This window comes from Phoxinus phoxinus (assembly GCF_949152265.1).
Source record: "Phoxinus phoxinus genome assembly, chromosome: 15".
NCBI classification, from domain to species: Eukaryota; Metazoa; Chordata; class Actinopteri; order Cypriniformes; family Leuciscidae; genus Phoxinus; species Phoxinus phoxinus.
This window is the reverse complement of record NC_136890.1, coordinates 32,786,402-32,808,491: the sequence shown is the minus strand read 5'-3', so window position 1 is coordinate 32,808,491 and position 22,090 is coordinate 32,786,402. Positions and strand designations below refer to the sequence as shown.

At 36.6% G+C, this 22,090-nt stretch overlaps 1 protein-coding gene across 2 annotated transcripts in view; it reads left to right on the top strand.

The window, feature by feature from the left end:
• sh3glb2a (SH3-domain GRB2-like endophilin B2a) overlaps positions 1–21,985 on the top strand; it is a 22,047-nt gene extending 62 nt beyond the window's left edge. The window contains exons 1-12 of one of the 2 annotated variants that reach the window (XM_079636547.1): positions 1–111; positions 413–554; positions 2,604–2,732; positions 7,828–7,961; positions 8,039–8,131; positions 14,541–14,603; positions 15,244–15,267; positions 15,914–16,003; positions 16,985–17,085; positions 19,062–19,076; positions 19,168–19,378; positions 19,932–21,985. The exon at positions 1–111 is cut by the window's left edge and continues 62 nt beyond it. In XM_079636547.1, coding sequence (XP_079492673.1) covers positions 49–111; positions 413–554; positions 2,604–2,732; positions 7,828–7,961; positions 8,039–8,131; positions 14,541–14,603; positions 15,244–15,267; positions 15,914–16,003; positions 16,985–17,085; positions 19,062–19,076; positions 19,168–19,378; positions 19,932–20,039 — 1,173 coding nt within the window. In that variant the 5' untranslated portion in view covers positions 1–48 and the 3' untranslated portion in view covers positions 20,040–21,985. The remainder of the gene's footprint in view (positions 112–412; positions 555–2,603; positions 2,733–7,827; positions 7,962–8,038; positions 8,132–14,540; positions 14,604–15,243; positions 15,268–15,913; positions 16,004–16,984; positions 17,086–19,061; positions 19,077–19,167; positions 19,379–19,931) is intronic. The other variant, XM_079636548.1, reaches the window with a different exon arrangement.
• Positions 21,986–22,090: the final 105 nt, after the last annotated feature.

The following is a 22,090-nucleotide window of genomic DNA, read 5'->3' as shown; positions in this document are numbered from 1 at the left end:
CGGAGCGCCTGATGCCGCGGGGATTCCGCCTCTTTCTCTGCTTACAACATGGATTTCAACGTGAGGAAACTCGCTACAGATGCTGGAATATTCTTCTCTCGGGCTGTTCAGGTAAGAAGCCCCGTTTATAGATAAATATATGAGTTTAAACGCGACGGTCAGAGTGTAGTAGACAGTTGATGTGTACGTTAACGTTAGCGCGTGACTCTGCGTTTACACCAAAAACACGAAACCGTTTTACAGATATCATCACAAATCCACTGTACAAAAAATAATTAGTTATTATGTTAACTGGTGATATTGTTTGAACATGAGGCTTATTTACATATTTTAGGGTGTTTGTTATTATTTTGATGCGTTTCCTCTCAGTAATATGACAGATTTTCGTTGATCTCGTTACTTTTTGCTCCAGTTTACAGAGGAGAAACTGGGACAGGCTGAGAAGACCGAGCTGGACACTCACTTTGAGAGTCTGCTGTCCAGAGCTGACTGCACCAAAAACTGGACCGAGAAAATCTACAGACAGACTGAAGTTCTGCTGCAGCCAAACCCTGGTAAGTCCAGAACTCAAACACACAATTAACGTAAACACGCTTCAATTAAAGGGACAGACCCAAAAATATAATTGTCATTTGCTCACCGTCAAATTGTTCCAAACCTGTATGAGTTTTTTTCTTCTTCTACTGAACACAAAAGAAGATATTTGGAATAATATCGGTAGCCAAACAGTTGTGGGGAATCATTGACTCCCATAGTAGTTTTTTATTTCCATAATATTGAAGTCAATGGGATCCATCAACTATTTGGTTACCGGGATTCTTCAATATATATATATTTTTGTATTTAACAGATCAAATAAACTCATACAGGTTTGGAACAATTGAGCAAATGATGACAGAAAAAGAATAAACATTTTGGGGTGAACTATCCCTTTAAGAGCACTTTTGCCTAATTATGTGAGATCTGTGTTTCATCTGTAGTAAATATTACTGGTTTTGGCTTTGATCAAACATAAACTACTGTGTATGATGGTTGTGACATTATTATTCAGTTTTTGGAGAAAATGCTGGTGGATCAGTCTTGATAAGAAATTAGTTTATGAAGTAAAATTCTAAATTACTGACAGATGTAGTAGTAAATTAATAAAGCAAAGCTCAGATCGTCATGGAAAGATTTTAAAATCAATTATATTTATTCTAATTACTGCTTATTAGTAATTAGTAAGGTAGTTGTTAAGTTTAGGTATTAGGTAGGATTAAGGAAGGTATAAAGAATATGTTCATGTAGAATAAGGCATTAATATGTGCTTTATAAGTACTAATAAACAGCCAATATTCTAATCAAATGCATGCTAATAAGCAACTAGTTAATAGTGAGAATTGGACATAAAAATAAACTGTTACCAAAGTATCTTATTAAAAAGTCTAAGAACAAGTCCAAATACTTACAAATCCATTACTGAGAAGAAATTACATGACGAAAATTGTACTTAGTAACGTAATCTATAAAATTACACATTTTAATCATTATACAATCAGACTACTTTTTGATGTTTTTTTAACCTAACTTGTTTGATTTGAATAGGATTATTTTGTATCATATTCATATCATAAAAAAAACTATTGGATACAATTTTGAGCTTTGAAGTGCTAGAAAATGTCTTTGAAAAAGTGTTTGAATTTCACTCTTATAAGGTTGTACGAGCATGTAATGTAAAAATATTTGACTATTTCTGCCACAATACCATGGTTACAGTCAGCGTTGCTACATTAAATCCTTGTATGTTGGTGATTTGTGAATTGAAAAGCCTTTTATAACTTGTTCGTTCATGGCACAATGGCTCTCCTGGTTTCCACGTCAGCTCGGTGTGATCTGATATCTGTGTTTTATAACAGATTTCAAATGCTTTCTCACTGGATCTCTGTGTAGTAACAGTGTCACGTGATCGAGTTCGCCTGTTCTGAGTTTACTCTGCGCTCTCTGTTGTTGCTCTGAGCTGATAAATGGTCCTATAACACGGTTTCATTCCGCTTTCATTTGTTTGCCGTTTTATACATCATAAAAATTCAGATTTATATATTATTATACTGATTATTTCATATAATCTGAAAGCTGAATACGATAAATGAGCTTTCCATTGATGTATGGCCGAGATACAACTATTGAAAATCTGGAATCTGAGGGTGCAAAAAAATCTAAACATTGAGAAAATCTCCTTTAAAGTTGTGCATTTATGTTCACGATTGTGCTGCATTCACTCACAAAAATACATGTTTTATATATTTACGGTAGGAAATTTACTAAATATCTTCATGGATCATGATCTTTACTTAATATCCTAATGATTTTTGCCATAAAAGATCATTTTGACCCATACAATGTATTGTTGGCTATTGCCACAGATATACCCGTGTGACACGTGACTGGTTTTGTGGTCCAGGGTCACATATGCAACAGAAATGGGCAACTCTTATCAGTTGGGCAGTGTATTGGTGGCTCCTCTAACAGAATTTTGTCACACCAGCAGGAAAAAATGTCGCAAAATACGACCATTTAGTCGCAGTCTGGAGCCCTGACTTATTATTTGTCTGTTTGTGCGGCAGGTGCTCGCATCGAGGAGTTCCTGTATGAGAAGCTAGACCGGAAGATTCCACCGCGGGCCACTAATGGAGAAATATTAGGCCAGTTCATGCTGGAGGCAGCGAAGGAGTTTGGACCAGGAACCCCGTATGGTAAGAATACAAACTCACTTTTTTTGTGTCTTCACAATTTGCATTTGCATTCATGCATCTCTTTTTTTTTGATTGGCTGGTGACCGGAATTGGCCGATTTTCACGTGATCGGCCATGAGCAGCGACCGGCCGGTCAGTCTGACATATGGCGATTTTATGCCGGTCAAATGCACTTGTGCGCCGCATGATTAACATCGCGCAACATCAGCATCACACGCCCACACGGAGCGCACATGTAGAAAACCTCGTGAATTACGACCATTTCACACTGCAAGCGTGAGCGGCGCATGAGCGGCGCGTATATTTTCCGGCGTGCATCAATGAGTGCGTTCACACCTTGGCTGCGTTCCAGTCCAAAATCGTCATGCCCTTCACTTGCTAACTTCCCTCCGCCGTTCACTCGGATGTACGTCATTGCTTACGTTGCAAGAGTGGCACTTCTGGCGGAAACTGCAATGGACTGAATTGGAACGTCCTAAAGCCTCGTGCACACTAGCGACAAAGCGACACATTACCATTGATTTCAATGGGGAGCGGGCTTTTTCCGGCGTCACGCACAATCGTGTCCGTTGGTGACCTGATGGGGCGTGTCTGGAGACGTGACAAAGTTGAGATCTATTTAACTTTATGCAAATGAAGAGCGACTTTCGGAAGTATTCAGAGCCTGATTGGTTTCATGAACCCATAGACCGGTATTTGCCCGTTTGTTGCAATTAAATAGCCGCGATGGCAAAACGCACTCACAGTTTCTCGTTCATCTTTAATATTATGCATATGTTATACTGATTCCATTTGTATTAAGAATTTTGCTTCCAAAATGTTTGTTTGTAGTGGCAAGAAAACGGATTTGTTGTCTACAACATGGAGAAACATCCGTGAATGTCACTCACAAACATTACTAGGCAACCAGTAGCGGGAACGCCCACTAGCGACCTCACCGCCAGCCACTGGCGACCAGCAGCGACAAAGTCTCTTGTAGTGTGAACGCAGCTTAAGCCCTTGATCACTTGGAATAAGCTGGAGTTGATTTATTATTTACATTTCTTTCCCCTTTAAGAATTTGTTTAATGCAGCATCCAAATGTCAATTGGTGTGTTTGGGCTGTTTTCAATTTAAAAATAAATAAATTAATTTATCATCAAGTTTGTTGTGTTGGTGATTAGACGAGATCTGTGGTGATGTCACAATCGTACTGCATTGTGGGACGTATAGGTGCCTGAAGTTTATATATGAAGTAGACTCAAGGTCTGCCCATATAACAAGGGTCTGTCCATATAAACTTCCCTCGTCCACTTCACGAAGTGGAACGCACTTCAAAATGGTGGCAGGGATTCCCCTAAGGGGAAGTGCTTAGGGAAATTTGCAAGTGCGTGTCTAAAAGTCAAGTCATCTTTATTTATATAGCGCTTTTTACAATACAGATTATATCAAAGCAGCTTCACAGTGATAACATGAAAATAATACAAAAACAAATTGCATCATCGTCCACCTTAAGGCAGATCTATAATATTGTTGAATATTAAATGTCCCCAACTAAGCAAGCCAGAAGGTAAGGCAACAGCGGCAAGGAACCAAAACTCCATCAGGTGACAGAGTGGAGAATAAAACCTTGGGAGAACCCAAGCTCAGTCGGGGGCCAGTTCTCCTCTGGCCAATGAGTGAACAGTGTATGATTATGATTCAGGAGCATTACAGGTCAGAAGTTCAGAATGAATCAGAGTATTTGTCCAGTTCCGGTTGGTTGAAGTCGGAGTGGAGAGGAGGAGAGACTGGTTGACACTTCAGGTCGTCGTGTCCTGGCGCTGGTCCTTCATCAGATCTGGATACGGCCTGGTTCCGGTGGACAGCGGTAAACCTCGGGATAGACAGAGAGACTAATATTAGCATAGACTAATATTAGCTTCTGACCTGTAATGCTGACCTGTAACGCTACATCCTTCTTATGATGTACCAAGTACATCAGGATTTACGGGAAGTGTTCCCGGTCCCGGCTGTTCTAAACTATGCAGCCTAACATTGAATTATAGAAGTCTATAATGTGTTATGTGTACGCTAGGCCGAAGAGATGTGTTTTTAGTCTAGATTTGAACTGACAGAGTGTGTCTGCTTCCCAGACAATGTTAGGAAGACTGTTCCAAAGTTTTGGTGCTAAATAGGAAAAGGATCTGGAAAGTGGACTGGAACGCAGTACGGGAGCAGGAGTGTCGCGTGATTAGCAGTGAACCGCGCTGCTCACACTCAATTAAAATGAAAGCACACTTTTGATGGACGAAATAAATGTGATTTCACAAAATGCACAAAATTTGCATGTCTAGTGAGTTTTAACAAGAACTGGAGTAGGCTATGTCAGAAAAGAAAATGAAGACTCAAAAATATTTATAGATCTGAAGTCGGAATCGGCCTAGAAAATTGTAATTGGTGCATCTCTACTTTTTGTAATCAATGCATATTAATTAGCAAATGTTGCATGTTCACAAACCTCAGTGTTGGATTGGATGTGCAGTTTCGGCTGCCAAGAGTAAATGCTTGATTTATTTTGTCTGTCAGAGTAGAATAAGCTGAACTGGGTTAAGGACAAATCCATTGATTTGGTTCTCAAATGTTGCTCTTAATTTAATTCAGTGACATTAAGTTAGTGTTTGTAATTCTAAAGCGGCTTTTGTAGATGTCATTTGAAAACACAATAGGTTAGTTAGCGCTTAGCGGTGTGCTCTGCAAGTGGTGGAATAATTAAACAGCACAGGAAGTTTTTCAGTGATTGAATTGATTTCCCAGTCTCTGATGGTTTTCCTCCGCAGGCTGTGTGGAAACAGCCAAACCAATACATCTCAATGCTTTTCCTTTCTCGATGCATGTTCCCCATCGCAGTGATCAATAGGTCAGAGGTCACAGCAGTGTCTGATGTCATTTCCTGGCCAGAATTCTTCCACAGAGATTTTCTTTTTATAACTTTCAGTAGATATGAAGACGCGCCAAAGGACATGTGTGCAATGCAATCAAAAAAACATTAATAATATGGTGCAAAATTAATCTCTCACTATGAACAAAAACATGGTAAAAGAAAATATATCCAACTTTATATAAAGGGTGATAAGTACGTCCAACTTTATTCCCATTCATGCATCGTAGAGCAATATACAGGCATAACTCGGAAAATTAGAATATCGTGCAAAAGTTAATTTATTTACATTTATAGTTTTGATGATTATGGCTTACAGCTTATTAAAATCTTTTCACAATATTCTAATTTTGAATTGGGGGTTTTCATAAGCTGTAAGCCATAATCATCAAAATTATAACAAATAAAGGCTTGAAATATCTCACTTTGCATGTAATGAGTCTATATAATATATTAGTTTCACCTTTTAAGTTGAATTACTGAAATAAATGAACTTTTGCACCATATTCTCATTTTTTCAGTTTCTCCTTTATATACTAGGCCTATATAGCAAATCTCAGCTGGTTGATTGCTTGTATCATTGTAAAATGTGACTATATTATATTGCTCAGCTCTAATCTACTAAATCCGGCTATAAGGCATGAAGACGTTAAGATATTATAAACACTAACATCATTTTCTGTAAAGCTGCGCTTGGAAACTATCTGTGTTGTCAAAAATAAATTTGACTTGACTACATTAAATATGGATTGGTGTATAATATATAATATTAGTAAATGGCTATTAATAAGTGAATAAATATGAATATCCAGTGCTGAATTTTTACGTTTTTGTTTTGTTTTCTATACTACCATGATAAAGGCTTTCATTGCTGTGTTTGGTTTCCACTTCTAATATCTAATAGATCCATACAGCGGAGAGGGAACTGGGCGTTCTGGTTTTTCTGTTCTCAAACTAAAGTGCACTTAGTGGTTTTAAATGGCTCATTAACGTCCCGTGACTGACCACATGCTTTAGGATGGGCTGTAGTGCGAGTGGAAATGCACGGCTTATCTCTGTAAGTACGGGACTAATGCAGGCAGCCTATCTAAAGTAGAAAACCTTCAAGTGTCTATTTGTAAAATTAATGGGATCTTTTTTTCCTGTAATCTTTTGACTGCATTTGCAGTAGGCCATTAATAAGGTTGCGTATGTCAAGAAAGCACGCTATAATTTCCACATACATGTTTAAATACAGTACATTTAAATGATTTTTCTAATTTAATGCAGTTTTTAACTAAATAATTTGAGAATATTTCAGTATTTGGTGAGTACTACATGAACACGACCTGATGATCATATTCTCCAGCAGGATTTGAGATGATCCACAGAGCATCAGGAACATCTCATCTAGTCACATGATCAATGAATACTCATTGAATTACATTTGATTAGTTTCATGGAAGCTTTATTTTTAGGTTTACAACGAGATTAGATCAGCTGATTCAATTTGGCAGTTAAAACCACAGAGTGTGCTGTAGATGTAAAGAGGCATTCATCATTAATTATTGATTCAGAGGGCCGAACAGCTGCTCGGAGTCGGACTAATGTGTGTTTGTGAACATCACTCTCTCAACCAGCTGTGATAGTTCGTTTCCATCTCCATTTTGCATCCACATCAAATCTCTTCATTGATTGCTATTAGCAGACCTTGAAAATTGCACAATATCTCGAATGGATCTAAAAAATATTGTACATTCATATATTAATAACAAATGGCAAACAGTGGGATCTATATATACACACCATGAACAAACTAGTTTAAAAAAAATCGGATTTTTTTTGCTCACTTTTGACACGGATCAGAATTTGTTGCGCACGTGTAAACGCAAAAATCTGCACGATATCCGATTTTTCCGGAAGTCACTGTCAAATGTGGTTTTAATTTATACAATTAAAAAATTATAACAAATAAAGGCTTGAAAAGTCTCACTTTGCATGTAATTAGTTTATATAATATATTAGTTTCACCTTTTAAGTTGAATTACTGAAATAAATATGCACGATATTTAAATTTTTAGAGTTTCATTATTGCTCATGGTTAGTTCATGAACTACTGAACCTTATCGTAAAGTGGTACCAAATGAATGAATGCTCTTTAAACACCGGGAACTGTTTTTATTCTGTATCTGCCCACACTTTGACTCATCTGTGTAGGAAGCACCCTGATCAAAGTGGGCGACTGCCAGAGGAGACTGGGCGGCGCTCAGAGAGACTTTCTGCAGACCTCATCCATCAGCTTCCTCACACCCCTGCGCAACTTCCTGGAGGGAGACTGGAGGACCATTTCTGTGAGTTTGATTAATAGATAGTATCTCTGTTAATCCGCACGACTCTGATGCATTGACAAATGCTCTTCGCTTTACAGAAAGAGCGGCGACTCCTGGAGAATCGGCGCTTGGATCTCGACGCTTGTAAAGCTCGACTCAAGAAGGCCAAAGCATCAGAGTCCAAAGCGGCTGTAAGACTCATTTACCCGGTTCTCTCCTCATGTCCCCTCTCTTTTCTCTAGGGCATCGGTTCCCAAAAGGGGGGTCGTGGCCCACAAGGGGGCCTCAGCGAGCTCTGTGGGGGGGTCGCATCATATTTTGAAAAGTTTTGAGCAATGAGCATTAAATAAAATTCCTTAACTTTTTTTCTGTTCAAAATTTACAAAATTTATATAATGAGCGAGTTCATCATGAGTTCATTTTCTAATACGTGTTTTTGTCTGATCCTAAACCACTATGTTACTCCTATAATAAGTGTTTACATTGGGACTATTTTACACGGGTTCGGATCGCTGCCCAGGACCGGCGTGACTCGTCATAGACGTACACAGAGAAAAGTAGTTCTGGCTACTATGTTCTTCCGAAAGACGCATTATTCTGTTAATAAACGCAAGTTTATTATCGCTCGCTATAGCGCCAATTAAGCGTAAAAAATAAAGCCTCACAAATAACATGCAAGTATCGAGGCCCCAGACAGCAGTCATTTAGTAATAGCCTAAATTCATTCTTTTTTTTACCTACACACCAGTGTGAATATTTTTGTTAGTGCATTTCAAATAGGGCCAATATATAGGCTACTCCTAGGCTTACGTTTTTAAATTACAAAGGGCCTACTGATGTTTTTGTTATTGTATTTTCAATATTATAGGCTATTATTTGTGCATAAACATATCTGGTTATAGTAAACATACCGATTTTTTGAAAACAACATATTTTGTCATCCTTGCTGCAAGCTTACAAGAGCGATAATATCATTAAATGTGAAGGGGGGCCCTAAAATATTTTCTTGGAAAAAAGGGGGTCTCAGACAGAAAAAGGTTGGGAACCACTGCTCTAGGGGATTTAGCATTTCTGATTCTGGTTCACACAGATTTTATTATTGAACTGAACTGAATGAGCAATTAACAGAATTGAGCTGAATAATAATGGGCATCCCGAGGTAGAAACAGAAAAGCAATTGGAAAATAATTAGTGTAGCTGCTGTTCATAACATTTCAAGCGAAAGATTATCATGTGCATTTCATCAGATATAACCGGAGTACAGGGTTATGAGATATATTATGTGAATGCTTGCCTTGAGAGATGCGTCTTTAATATCTAGATTTAAACCAGGAGAGAGAGTCTGAGCCCTGAACATCATCAGGAAGGCTTTTCCAGAGTTTAGGAGCCAAATGTGAAAACTGCATGGTTCAAGTGAACCAATTCCGATTTTTTTGACCGGCGAACGTGTAAGCAGGAAAAAAGCACATGGATTCTGATTTGCTCAGATCGGTTTCCGGCCTCACTCATATGTGGAAATAAATCATATATGAATCGGATACGTGCATTTGCGTCGGCCATGTAAGCAGACAAATCGGATATTCCCCAGTAAATGCGAGTCGTATGTCATTAAAAAGGGGACGTCAACTCAGATAACTGCGATCGACTTATCAATGGCGCGATGGAGGACGAAGGCTCAACACAGTGGAGTTTTTCTCCGCCTTACGAGACCAATGTTTTGCTGACCTTTGAAAATAGTGCGGAAAGTAAAACACCGGATAATTAGAGATGCGCTCCAACGTCACCCGAATCCACAGCCAAAAACAAATCATTCGCCACTCTCCCGCACCAATCCTTTTCTCTGATTTAATTATCCGCACCCGTTGGTCAGATTACTATTATTCTTATTCTTATGTTGTAACGTGTGAGGATAAATTGATTATCATCACCTTATACGGCAGACTCGGCGGCGGTTGATGCGCGCATCTCTGGTATAATACACTGATGAGTGAGCGCTGCTTTTAAATGAATATTTCTTTAAAACAAAATTTATTTGACAGAATTTAATTTAATTAATGGCATAAACAGGCTTTACTTCCTTGAAACTTAAACTGGAATGGAACATGCTGTTATTTTAGAGAATGTAGTTAATATTTTCGTTAATAATGATTTATCATATCCACCCGCGACCCACCCGAAATTAATCAGAATGTTATTTTTATTACTTAACATATCGTTTTAATTCATTTACCGGGTCAGAGCGTCTACATTGGGATGTTTCGGCAGTGTATAGTGTAAATGCAAATAGTGGATACGGGTCACTTTTAAAAGATAATGTAAGGATATTACATCGGATATAGCAAAAAAATCGGATATAGTCAGCAAATCAGAATTGGGCATCAAGACCTGCAGTGTAAATGCAGCCTTAGATATCATGGGTACAACCAGAAGCCCTGAGTTGTGTGATCCTAGAGCGTGATTGACTGTAAGGCGATAGAAGATTAGTTAAATACACAGGAGATAAACCGTTTATGGCCTTATATATCAGTTGTGATACTTTATAATTGATATGGAAATTAATAGGTAACCAGTGTAGAGATGATAAAGTTGCAGCTGTATGTTGGACTAATTGTATCTTGTTTATTGAGGATGCAGGACCACCAGCTAGTAATGCATTACAGTAATCCAGTCTCGAGGTCATGAATGCATGAATAACTGTTCTGCATCAGAAACTGAAAGCAGGTTCTGGAGCTTAGCAATGTTTCTGAGGTGGAAGAAAGACGTTTTTGTAACTTATGAAATATGATTTTCGAAAGACAAGTTGCTGTGCACTAAAAGTCAAAGTCAAGTTTATTTCTAGAGCACATTTAAAACAACAGAAGTTGACCAAAGTGTTATACTGGTGAAACTGGAAAAATGAGAATATGGTGCAAAAGTTCATTTATTTCAGTAATTCAACTTAAAAGGTGAAACTAATATATTATATAGACTCATTACATGCAAAGTGAGATATTTCAAGCCTTTATTTGTTATAATTTTGATGATTATGGCTTATAGCTTATGAAAACCTTTTCACAATATTCTAATTTTGAATTTGGGGTTTTCATAAGCTGTAAGCCATAATCATCAAAATTATAACAAATAAAGGCTTGAAATATCTCACTTTGCATGTAATGAGTCTATATAATATATTAGTTTCACCTTCTAAGTTGAATTACTGAAATAAAAAAACTTTGCATGATATTCACATTTTTCCAGTTTCACCTGTACATCCAAAATCATAAATAAACAACAACAAAAATAAAACAACAACAAAAATAAAACAACAACAAGAAGACAAAAACACACAGCTCTCAAACTGAAGTAAAAGCCAAAGATAAGAAATATGTTTTAAGCCCGAGGTCTTTAACTGTAGAGGATGAAGTAACTGTACATCCTTCTAGATGCAAATTGTATTCGAAGAGATTCTGTGTACAAGTTTTTAGTCCAATAAACCAATATCTCAATTTTATCCGAATTTAATCGACAAAAAAAATAGGCTACTGGTCATCCAATATTTTATATCTTTAACACACTCTGCCAACTTGTCGTGATGAAATATAGCTGAGTATCATTGGTATAACAGTGTTTTCTAATAATATTAATTTTAATTTGAAATTTGCATCATTAATTCAGTTTTTTTCCTGCTTATTACTGAAGCTTAATTCAAAACTATTTATATTGTTTAAAGCACTATAAAAATAAAGGTGACGTTTTAGGTGATGATTTTAAACCGAGTCTTATTGCATTTACTGACCTCAAGTTTTGTCGAATGATGAACTCAACAGAACAGTCATGGCAAATCAGAAATAAACAGTGTAATTCTTGAGGAAAAACATGCTCCACGTCTGTAAAAAAAAAAGAAAAAAGGTGTCTTTCCTCCATAAAGGCGGCACAGAAGTATCATTTCCATCACAGAAAGGTGCATTTACAGGTTTGGTAGTCTGGAAAACTCACCTCTCATATATAACTACTTCTTAATAAGAACCGGCTCTCGATTCCCAACCCTCTCCTTATTGTCATGCTTTGATAGCATCAGTTGATATGAGTCTCTTCCTCGTGTTTGTTGTGAATATTGAGCGATTTCTCCCCTGTTGACACTGAGCACTAACTGTGTGTCTCTGCTTTAACCTTCACAGTGTGAGGGAGAAGTGAGTATCGCAGTAAATTTCCTCATATGTGACCCTGGGCCACAAAACCAGTCACATTTTTTTTAAATTGTGATTTATACATCATATGAAAGCTAAATAAATAAGCATTGATGTATGGTTTGTCAGGATAGGACAATATTTGGCCGAGATACAACTATTGAAAATCTGGAATCTGAGGATGCAAAAAAATCTAAACATTGAGGAAATCTCCTTTAAAGTTGTGCATTTATGTTCACGATTGTGCTGCATTCACTCACAAAAATACATGTTTTATATATTTACGGTAGGAAATTTACTAAATATCTTCATGGAACATGATCTTTACTTAATATCCTAATGATTTTTGGCATAAAATAAAAATGGATAATTTTGACCCATACAATGTATAGTTGGCTATTGCCACAGATATACCCGTGCGGCTCCAGACTGGGTTTGTGGTCCAGGGTCACATTTATGCTTTTCTGCCTTTTTTAACATTTTTGAATGACAGTGACAAAGACTTTTCAGTTTTGTTCCTCATTTTTCATGCACTCCACTTGCCAGGACTTACATAAGACCTACTTTTAAAGGAGCCGTATGTAAGATTGTGTCCAAAACTGGTACTGCAATCACTTTCAAATTACTGTAGAGCGGTGTATCCGCTCCCCCTTCCTCCTGACTCGAGGTTGCCAGATAGGCGTTACCTTAGACATTTTTTATCCGACTAGAGTTAGAGCAGACTAGAGCAGAGCTGGCAACCCGGATGCCGAAACACTACTGACTTCGTGATTGGTCGATAGGTGGAGGGCGGCGCTTCAGGCCAAAACACAACATGACAACATCAACATCAGTTGAGGCCTGCAACTTCATTTTTAAATGACAATATCCTGGCCGGCTACTGTTGTCAGTGATAGAAGTATTTGAAATTAACATGATTTCTTAATGTCTAGTGACATATCAGGGCCATTTAATGATTAATTAAAATACATTTCTTACATACAGCTCCTTTAAATGATGTGATGTAATTACATGTATCACAGTGTAAACATTAAAAATACATATTTCTAAAATGCATTGCAACAAGCTTAATTTTTGCAATAATTGTAGCGATTATGTGATCATTTATTCCATCATATCACAACAATAAATACCCACTCTAATTGGTTTGGGATTTATTAATGCAACAGAGTTTATAGATAATGCACACCAAAAAATTCATTATTTCAGTCACTTGTTTTTTTTTTATATTTTGCTTTTCAGCAAGATCAAAGATCAGAGGCTTTCATTATCATACTTTTTAAAGGTATCATCTAGATTTGAACAATATTCTGATCTTTGAATCTATCTGTTGTTCTGATGCATGGCATTTAAAAGCTTCCCACAATGACCAGCAGTTATCTTCCCATAGTTCAATGCTGCCAGTCAGTCTCTTTCCTTAAAGGGGTCATGACATGGGTTTTTTTATTTTATTATTATGTTCCCTTAGGTGCAATTATAGTATTACTATAGGTTTTTTTACAAAAAACTTTTAAAATGTAGTGATTTATGACCTTTTCCCTGTTTCTCATCCTCTGATTCAAACAGTCTGTTTTGGGGGTGTTTCCCCTTTAAGAGTTCAGTGTTAACGCCCACTGTTATGATTGGCTAACGTCAGTGATATGCATCAATTATTAACGCCCCCAGCCAGAACATTTGCGGATTCAGCGTATTTAAAAAGTAGTTTAACGTTTTAAATACATTACTTACAGTTTGCGTCGTCGTTGTTGAGCCCAGAATAGTCGGCACGGACTTATCTTTGAGCAACAGTTTTCTGGCAAAGCATCATTTTGGGATTTGTTCTCAAAACAGTCATCCTTCAAATGTATAGAACAAACGCTTAAACTAACACTGCCGTGACTGGGAGACTGGGACGTCCGCAAAAAATAAAGTGCATCCATTTTCCCCTGACGACTGGATCTTTCGCAGCGTATTCAGAGATGTTGTTTGTCCACAGCAGGAACAGCACATCTGCGGCATCGTAATTTCCCAGTACACAGACCCACTCGCTGTCCGTCGACTGAACACTTGTGAGGCGCGCAGCGCGCGGGCGCGACAATGATACGAAATGAGTGTAGTTGTCTTGCGCTTTAAGCGTAGTTGTCTTGTTCTGGAGGCGGTCATATGCAAACGCTGGTACGTCACTTCGCACCGTGACGTCACTTCTTACCATGGATCCAGAACGAGCTGTATTTAGAGCTTGATTAAATAAATGATTCGTTTATAATGGGGAGGACGTCTTAAGCTATGAAACTTGCAGGACGTTTTAATGACACAAAGACCTCTTATATACCAAAAGATCAAGGCAAATTTGGTTTCTCATGTCATGACCCCTTTAAATATCTGCAGCATTATGTGTTTGTTGATTGTGTTTTGGCATGAGATGTGCATTAAAGTGTGTTCCTGTCTGTTTCAGGCTGCTCCAGACTTTCAAGAGACCAGGCCGCGTAATTATGTGCTGTCTGCCAGTGCATCTGCGGTACTGTCTGAGACACACTCCTCCACACACTTATACTCTCTTACATATCCAGTATCAATATTCATGAGACACATGAGCCTGTCATTCATTATCCTGACATTCTGTTGTCAAAAGTGCTAATTCGGTGCATCATGAGTTTGTGATTATTTTACCATGATACAAATCTACATTGGTCTTCTACCCTCATGTACAGCACAGTAACTGAGCAAACTCATAATCACCACTACAGGTGAAACTAATATATTATATAGACTCATTACATGCAAAGTGAGATATTTCAAGCCTTTATTTGTTATAATTTTGATGATTATGGCTTGAAAACCTTTTCACAATATTGTAATTTTGAATTTGGGGTTTTCATAAGCTGTAAGCCATAATCATCAAAATTATAACAAATAAAGGCTTGAAATATCTCACTTTGCATGTAATGAGTCTATATAATATATTAGTTTCACCTTTTAAGTTGAATTACTGAAATAAATGAACTTTTGCACCATATTCTCATTTTTCGAGTTTCACCACTATAACCAAACTAATCACATATTCTTCTGCACTCTTATTGAACAGTTTTATTACACGTTTATGGTTTGGTCAGCATTCTAAATTATGTTATCTGCATTTTTCTCTCTCCTCTGATCAGCTCTGGAACGAGGAGCTTGATAAAGTAAGCCGTGACATCATCATCACATATATATATTGATGTTTATATATATTCTGTCAGAATGTTTTGGTACTGTCTTACTTCGTCAGGTCATCACAGTTCACTTTGTACTCACTTCTTATGTGCCAAGTGAATTAAGTTAGTTGAAGTTAAATTTGACTGAATCTCGTGATGAAATGTTGGGTCGTATTTCAAAATAAGAAATTAAATATTATGCATCCAATATTTGCACAAAGTTTAAATATGGAAGAATGTTAAAATGTTTTGCGTTGTGATATTATTTTCATAACTATGACAAAAAAAACATTTTGTAATTAAGTAGATTTTTTTGTTGTTGCTGTTTTAAACTAAATTCAGAGGAAATTTAGATTCTTAATCATAAAAATAATGTCACAAATACACAAATCTTGTAAAATAAATCAAAATATATTTATTTCTTTGTTTTTGTTTCCAGTTGACTGGATTAAAATATGATTTTTTTAATATAATATAATAATTTAAAAATAAAATATTTAAATATATATTTTTATATATAAAATAAATAAATAAATAAAATAATTTTTCCATCAGAAAAATATGCAATATCTGCTTATGCAATCTCTCTCTCTCTCTCTCTCTCTCTCTCTCTCTCTCACACACATATATGCAGGCGGGTCATGAACTGCGTGTTGCTCAGACGGAGTTTGACAGACAGGCTGAGGTCACCAGACTGCTCCTGGAGGGCATCAACAGCACACATGTGAGTCATGTTTACACACTACATGCTGCATTAACACACGTTACAAACAGATAGGGTTGGGAATAGAAAATGTATTCCAATCCTTGAATCGGATACTTAAGGTCAGGAAACGGATACTTGTTATAGAAATAAAAAATTGATTCTCATGTGCACATTTTAATGTAATTTTAAACCAATCAAGTGCAAGAAGACATGAAAGAGAACTCATCTTGGCACATAAATGCACACGAATTTGTCAAAATATAGTTGTAAAAACAGTTTTATTTTATTTTAAGTGAACATAAACAGTTGAGAAAGAAAAGTGAGTGTAACAGTATATTGGATCCATGCATTCGCTCTTAAAGTGACAGCAGCCTAATAAACCTGCTGCCGTCTGTGTCATTAATGTTAATCAAAGAACAAAATACAAAGAGAAAATCATTTAGATCTTGACTGAATAACTTTTGTAACTTTAATAAGTCTATATTGTTCTTATTTTATTACTGACGGTCTAATTGTCTTTAATAATTTTTAAAATGTATATTAGTTAGTTGTTTTTTGCTGTGGTATTTTTGTTAAAATCATAGACAAAGTTCCTCATGTAAGTGCTCAATTTTTTGTGTGCAAAAAGACTAGTAAATAAAGTAAATAAAATATGCTTAATTTTTTGGAATCGAAACTGGAAATCGATACGAATTAAAATCACTAAGATTCAAACGATATCCAACCCTACACACCTGATCAGAAGTGTTTATTTGAATAGTTTAACGTTAAGCAAGCCACTTTAAATGGATAACACTCATTGCCAGGTTTGGCTTAAAGGCTTTTTTAATAACCTCTCAAAATATGCACACTTTGAAACTCAAAGCATCACTCAGTAATGGCTAAATCATATTTCAAAAGACTCCGACAACAAGCTTAAATATCTATTATCCTTTATGCAAACATTAGAAGTGCAGTCTGTGTTTGTACAGTGTAATGAGGAGTTTTGTGTCTGCGCAGGTGAATCATCTGCGCTGCCTGTGTGAGTTTGTGGAAGCGCAGACGGTGTATTACAACCAGTGCCACAAATACATGCAGGATCTGCAGAGAGAGCTGGGCAGGTGAGCATACCTCATTTAATGATGTTTAGCATGCACAACATCCAATTCATTGGGTCATTGAATAATTCTTCCAAAATGAAACTCAACTGTCCTAAAAAATATAACATTAAATGGTAACACTACAATTAGGTCTCATTAGCTAACATATTTCTTACTTGTTAATAGAAATACAATTGTTCGTTTTTTTATAAATGTTAGTTCACTGTGCTTTAACTAATGTCAACAGAGACAGCTTTTGATTTGAAAATGTTAAAATGGACATGATCTGAGATTAATAAATTGAGATATAGTAATAAAAGTATAATAAATAATAAAAGTAGTGTTTATTATGTTCATGTTAAAGTGCCCCTATTATGGTTTGTCACATGTTACCTTTCATTTAGTGTGTAACAGAGCTGTGTGTGAAAGTAAAAGCTCTGCAGTTTCACAGATTAAAGTGCAGATAAATGGAGTTTTTGTTTCCCAAAAAGAAAGAAGCGATTTTGAACTGAAACGAGTCGTCAGTAATTCCAGTCTCACTTCCTCCATGAACGTATGTAGGTTTGTAACACATTTGCATAATGCTTGTCTATTGGCTGCACTGTGTGTAAAGTGCTGAGGAAGATCCAGAGCTGAAATTGGACGTTTGGTTTTCTGCGATCGGCCAATTACAACTAACTGTGCCATCTGACCAATCAGAGCACAGCAGGCTTTAGGATAGGAGAGGCTAATGCTGGGTACACACCAAAAGATTTTTTACATCTTATAGGATTTTCAAAATTTGATAGACCACAAACATGAGGACAAAAAATCCTATATTTAACCGTTTTGCACGGAAAACACGGAAAATCTCGCGAGACTTCAGAATAAGCAAGGCGGACGATATGCAGGAAGAAATTGCGATGATATTGTTTGGAATGATTTTCACAGAAAATTCACGGGATTTAAAAAAAAAATTTTTTTTAAAGAAAAATATTTCTGACCAACTCTTCTATTATAGTAGGTTTTACACGACACGTTTTATAAACATTCGTATTGTTGCCACAAATCAACAAGCTGATCCTCCATCTCTGCTGTCCACATCAATTTCACTTTGTGCTGCGCCATGACTGCGTTTGCTTCCGTCTTCCATCATCTCGCTTTCTGATTGGATATTGTTTAGTTTCACGTGATAATCTCCAGAGCGTGCGCGGGTTTGTCCTCTGGGTCCCCCCCCCCCCCCCACATCAGGATTTCTGATTCACGATCGGGGCGCCTCCGACGTTCTTCCGAGCAGGTTTGGACACTCTTAACACACCTCACAACAAGGGAAAATCTGATAAGATAATCTAGGAAGGATTGTCGGAAGGGGGGAAATCGGCCCAAAATCAGCCCGATTATCTTTTGGTGTGTACCCAGCATAAGAGAGACTGAATTTCATACACCGTGAGAAAAGAGCTGATGCTGCAATGTATATTATGAGCAAATTAAATAGTTTTTTCCTTTACCTTGGATGCATGTAAACCTACTGTATGAAACCAAAAAAACTAAATTAGGAACCTTTAAAATAGCGTAATATTTGCACTTTAACTAATATACCAGTAGTTAACAAATGGAACCTTTTTGTAAAGTGCAAACCATTAAATTAAAGATTTCGGTCACACTTTAGTTTAAGGTCCAATTCTCAGGATTAACTACGACTTTTACCTAAATAAACTCCTAATTACTGCTTATTAATAGTGAGGTAGTTGTTAAGTTTAAGTATTGGGTAAGGGATATAGAATAATGTCATGCAGAATAAGGCATTAATATGTGTTTTATAAGTACTAATAAACTGCCAATATCCTAGTAATTAGCATGCTAATAAGCAAATAGTTAAAAGTGAGAATTGGACCCTAAACTAAAGTGTTACCAAGATCTCTTTACTTTAGAGTGGAAAATATGACTTGGTGTACCTTCCTTCATTACATGACATTATTCTTAACGACTGTTTTACTTTTCCCATCGTCTGCTCGCAGTTCCAGTGGAGACATGTGAGTTTTGAGTTTGTGGTCTTGTTAGTGGACACACGAGTCAGCAGAGCCCTCATACTAGCGTCTCCTCCATCAATCTTCTGTCTTCCAGAGGATGCCCCGACTCACTGGAGGTGAATTCCCACGGTGTCGGCAGCCCCACAGACCCGTCCGCCGTCCTGCCTCTGAACTCTCCATCTCCAGACACAGACGCTCTTCAGATCGAAGAAGTGCAGCCGCCCGCCAGCGGCACACGCAAGGCCAAAGTCCTGTATGCCTACGATGCTGGAGACTCCAGTGAGCTCTCGCTGATGGCTGATGAGGTGAGCAGACGTTCACTGGAAGATATTCAAACTCATGATAACGTCCAAAGACAACCAATGTTCTATGTAATCTCTTAAAAAATATCACCGCATAAAAGTCCCGCCCCAAAATTATTTCTCACTGAATTTCCGAAAAATTTGAATATGGTGCAAAAGTTCATTTATTTCAGTAATTCAACTTAAAAGGTGAAACTAATATATTATATAGACTCATTACATGCAAAGTGAGATATTTCAAGCCTTTATTTGTTATAATTTTGATGATTATGGCTTGAAAACCTTTTCACAATATTCTAATTTTGAATTTGGGGTTTTCATAAGCTGTAAGCCATAATCATCAAAATTATAACAAATAAAGGCTTGAAATATCTCACTTTGCATGTAATGAGTCTATATAATATATTAGTTTCACATAAACACATATATATTATGTAAACACAAACTTTTATTTTGGATTCGATTAATCGCGATTAATCGTTTACAGCCCTAATAAAAGGCATTTAGACTTTAAACTGAAGAAATGTTTTTCTCCATCCTCTGATTGGACGATCAGCTCATCACAGTGTACACAGTGCCTGGAATGGACTCTGATTGGCTGATCGGAGAGAGAGGAAACCAGAAGGGGAAGGTGCCAGTCACATATCTGGAGCTGTTGAGCTAAAGAGGCGAGAAACAAACACACACTCTTCCACGTCCTGACACACAGTTTCCAGCGTTAACACCCGAACTGAATCATGGACGCTTCTGAGATCGACCCATGCGTGGGTTTATTCACTGAAAAGCAAACTATTGTATGTTTACATGCATGTCAGGGGGCTTTATTTCTGTTTGATTGTAATATTTAAGATGTTCTCGATCATGATTTTGGAGAAGCTCATGAATATTGACAGACATTGAGTGCAAATCAGGGCATCACAGTAAGATAATAATCCGTCCTTCTTTTTTAATACCGAACATCAAACCCTTATGAATTATTAAATGACGTTAATACCCAATGTATTAGTCAGCAATATAATTCACAGAACATTATAATTCTTTTTAAATTTCAGACTAACACGCACATATTCACCATTACAAAACTATTCATTCACAAATGCCTGAAACATTCATTACGAGCACATGCATGTATGTGCCTGTTTTCTGCACTAGAAGCTGTTCTGTGGTCAGCCAGAATGTCTTTTCTGCCTTTAATATCGTTAATAATCTTTATTCAGGTTCTCCTGAAGCTGACCACTGATCTAAGCTCAAAGTTAAATGTTTATCTACACCGTCTAAGCACTAACATGTTTTCGTATGACCTCCATAAAGCCTGAATAAAACACAGCCTTAACTGCGTCTCATAAAGACGTGACGTAACAAGCTCAGCGTTCATCACTGCAAACAACGGCCAACGAAATATTCAACGCAGTGTTCAGAATATGAATGTTGATCTCCAGCCTTAAATTCTTGTTTTTCATGCATGATGATGAAGCTTTTTTGTGTGAAATTTGTGTTTCAAATTGACAGTGAAAATGTGCCACTTTTAAACAAGTTTTTAAAATCTCTTTTAATTATAGAAAATGTAAACAAATTAAGCATCTCAATTTTAAGGCCCAATTTGAGATGATTTACGGATTGTTTTGTAACCATTATTGTTTTGAAAAGTGCTGTTGCCACATTCCACTGTTCTTTAACTCGCAAACTATTCTGACTGATGTAATTACCGTATATTAATGTTCATTTTGTTTATTTACAGGTGAAACTGGAAAAATGAGAATATGGTGCAAAAGTTCATTTATTTCAGTAATTCAACTTAAAAGGTGAAACTAATATATTATATAGACTCATTACATGCAAAGTGAGATATTTCAAGCCTTTATTTGTTATAATTTTCATGATTATGGCTTACATCTAATGAAAACCCCAAATTCAAAATTAGAATATTGTGAAAAGGTTTTCAAGCCATAATCATCAAAATTATAACAAATAAAGGCTTGAAATATCTCACTTTGCATGTAATGAGTCTATATAATATATTAGTTTCACCTTTTAAGTTGAATTACTGAAATAAATGAACTTTTGCACCATATTCAAATTTTTCGAGGTTCACCTGTATATAGTTTCTGTTGCTCAGTTGATTGAAACCATACTTGATTGTTTTATGCCATCATGAACCCACTGCACTGCACAACCAGCTTTATATGATGCCTATCAATGTATTTATTTAAAATTAATTTCAGACCTTTCTGTATTCAGAGTTTGGCTTCATAGCTTACTACCTATTTATTTATTTATATTTTTAGTGCCAAATTGCAGCTAAACATTTTAGATATTCGTGAAGTTATTTAGATATTGTGTTCAGTGTGCGGTATTTATTGTATTATTTGATTTCTGATCATTTTTATTATTTTATTTTTTACTGCAAATCACTGTGGTTTATGTATAATGGCCAAAACTGAATTCATAAATTCATGAAGTTTTGATTTTAGTGCTGCAGTGACGCCCTCTGTTGGTCACTTCTTGTTTTTCCAGCTCTCTTTTGCTCTTTATTGTATTTAATGCGTGCTCTCCAAACCATGCGGAGAGAATCGGGCTTAATAATGTAATAAAAGTCATTTTATTGATATATATCTTTTTTTCAAGGTCTTCACTGATCATTTAAACGCATAAATAGCTTTTTTTTAATTGAGTGCTGCATGGTGTGACTACATAAATGTCACACAATAGTGCTTA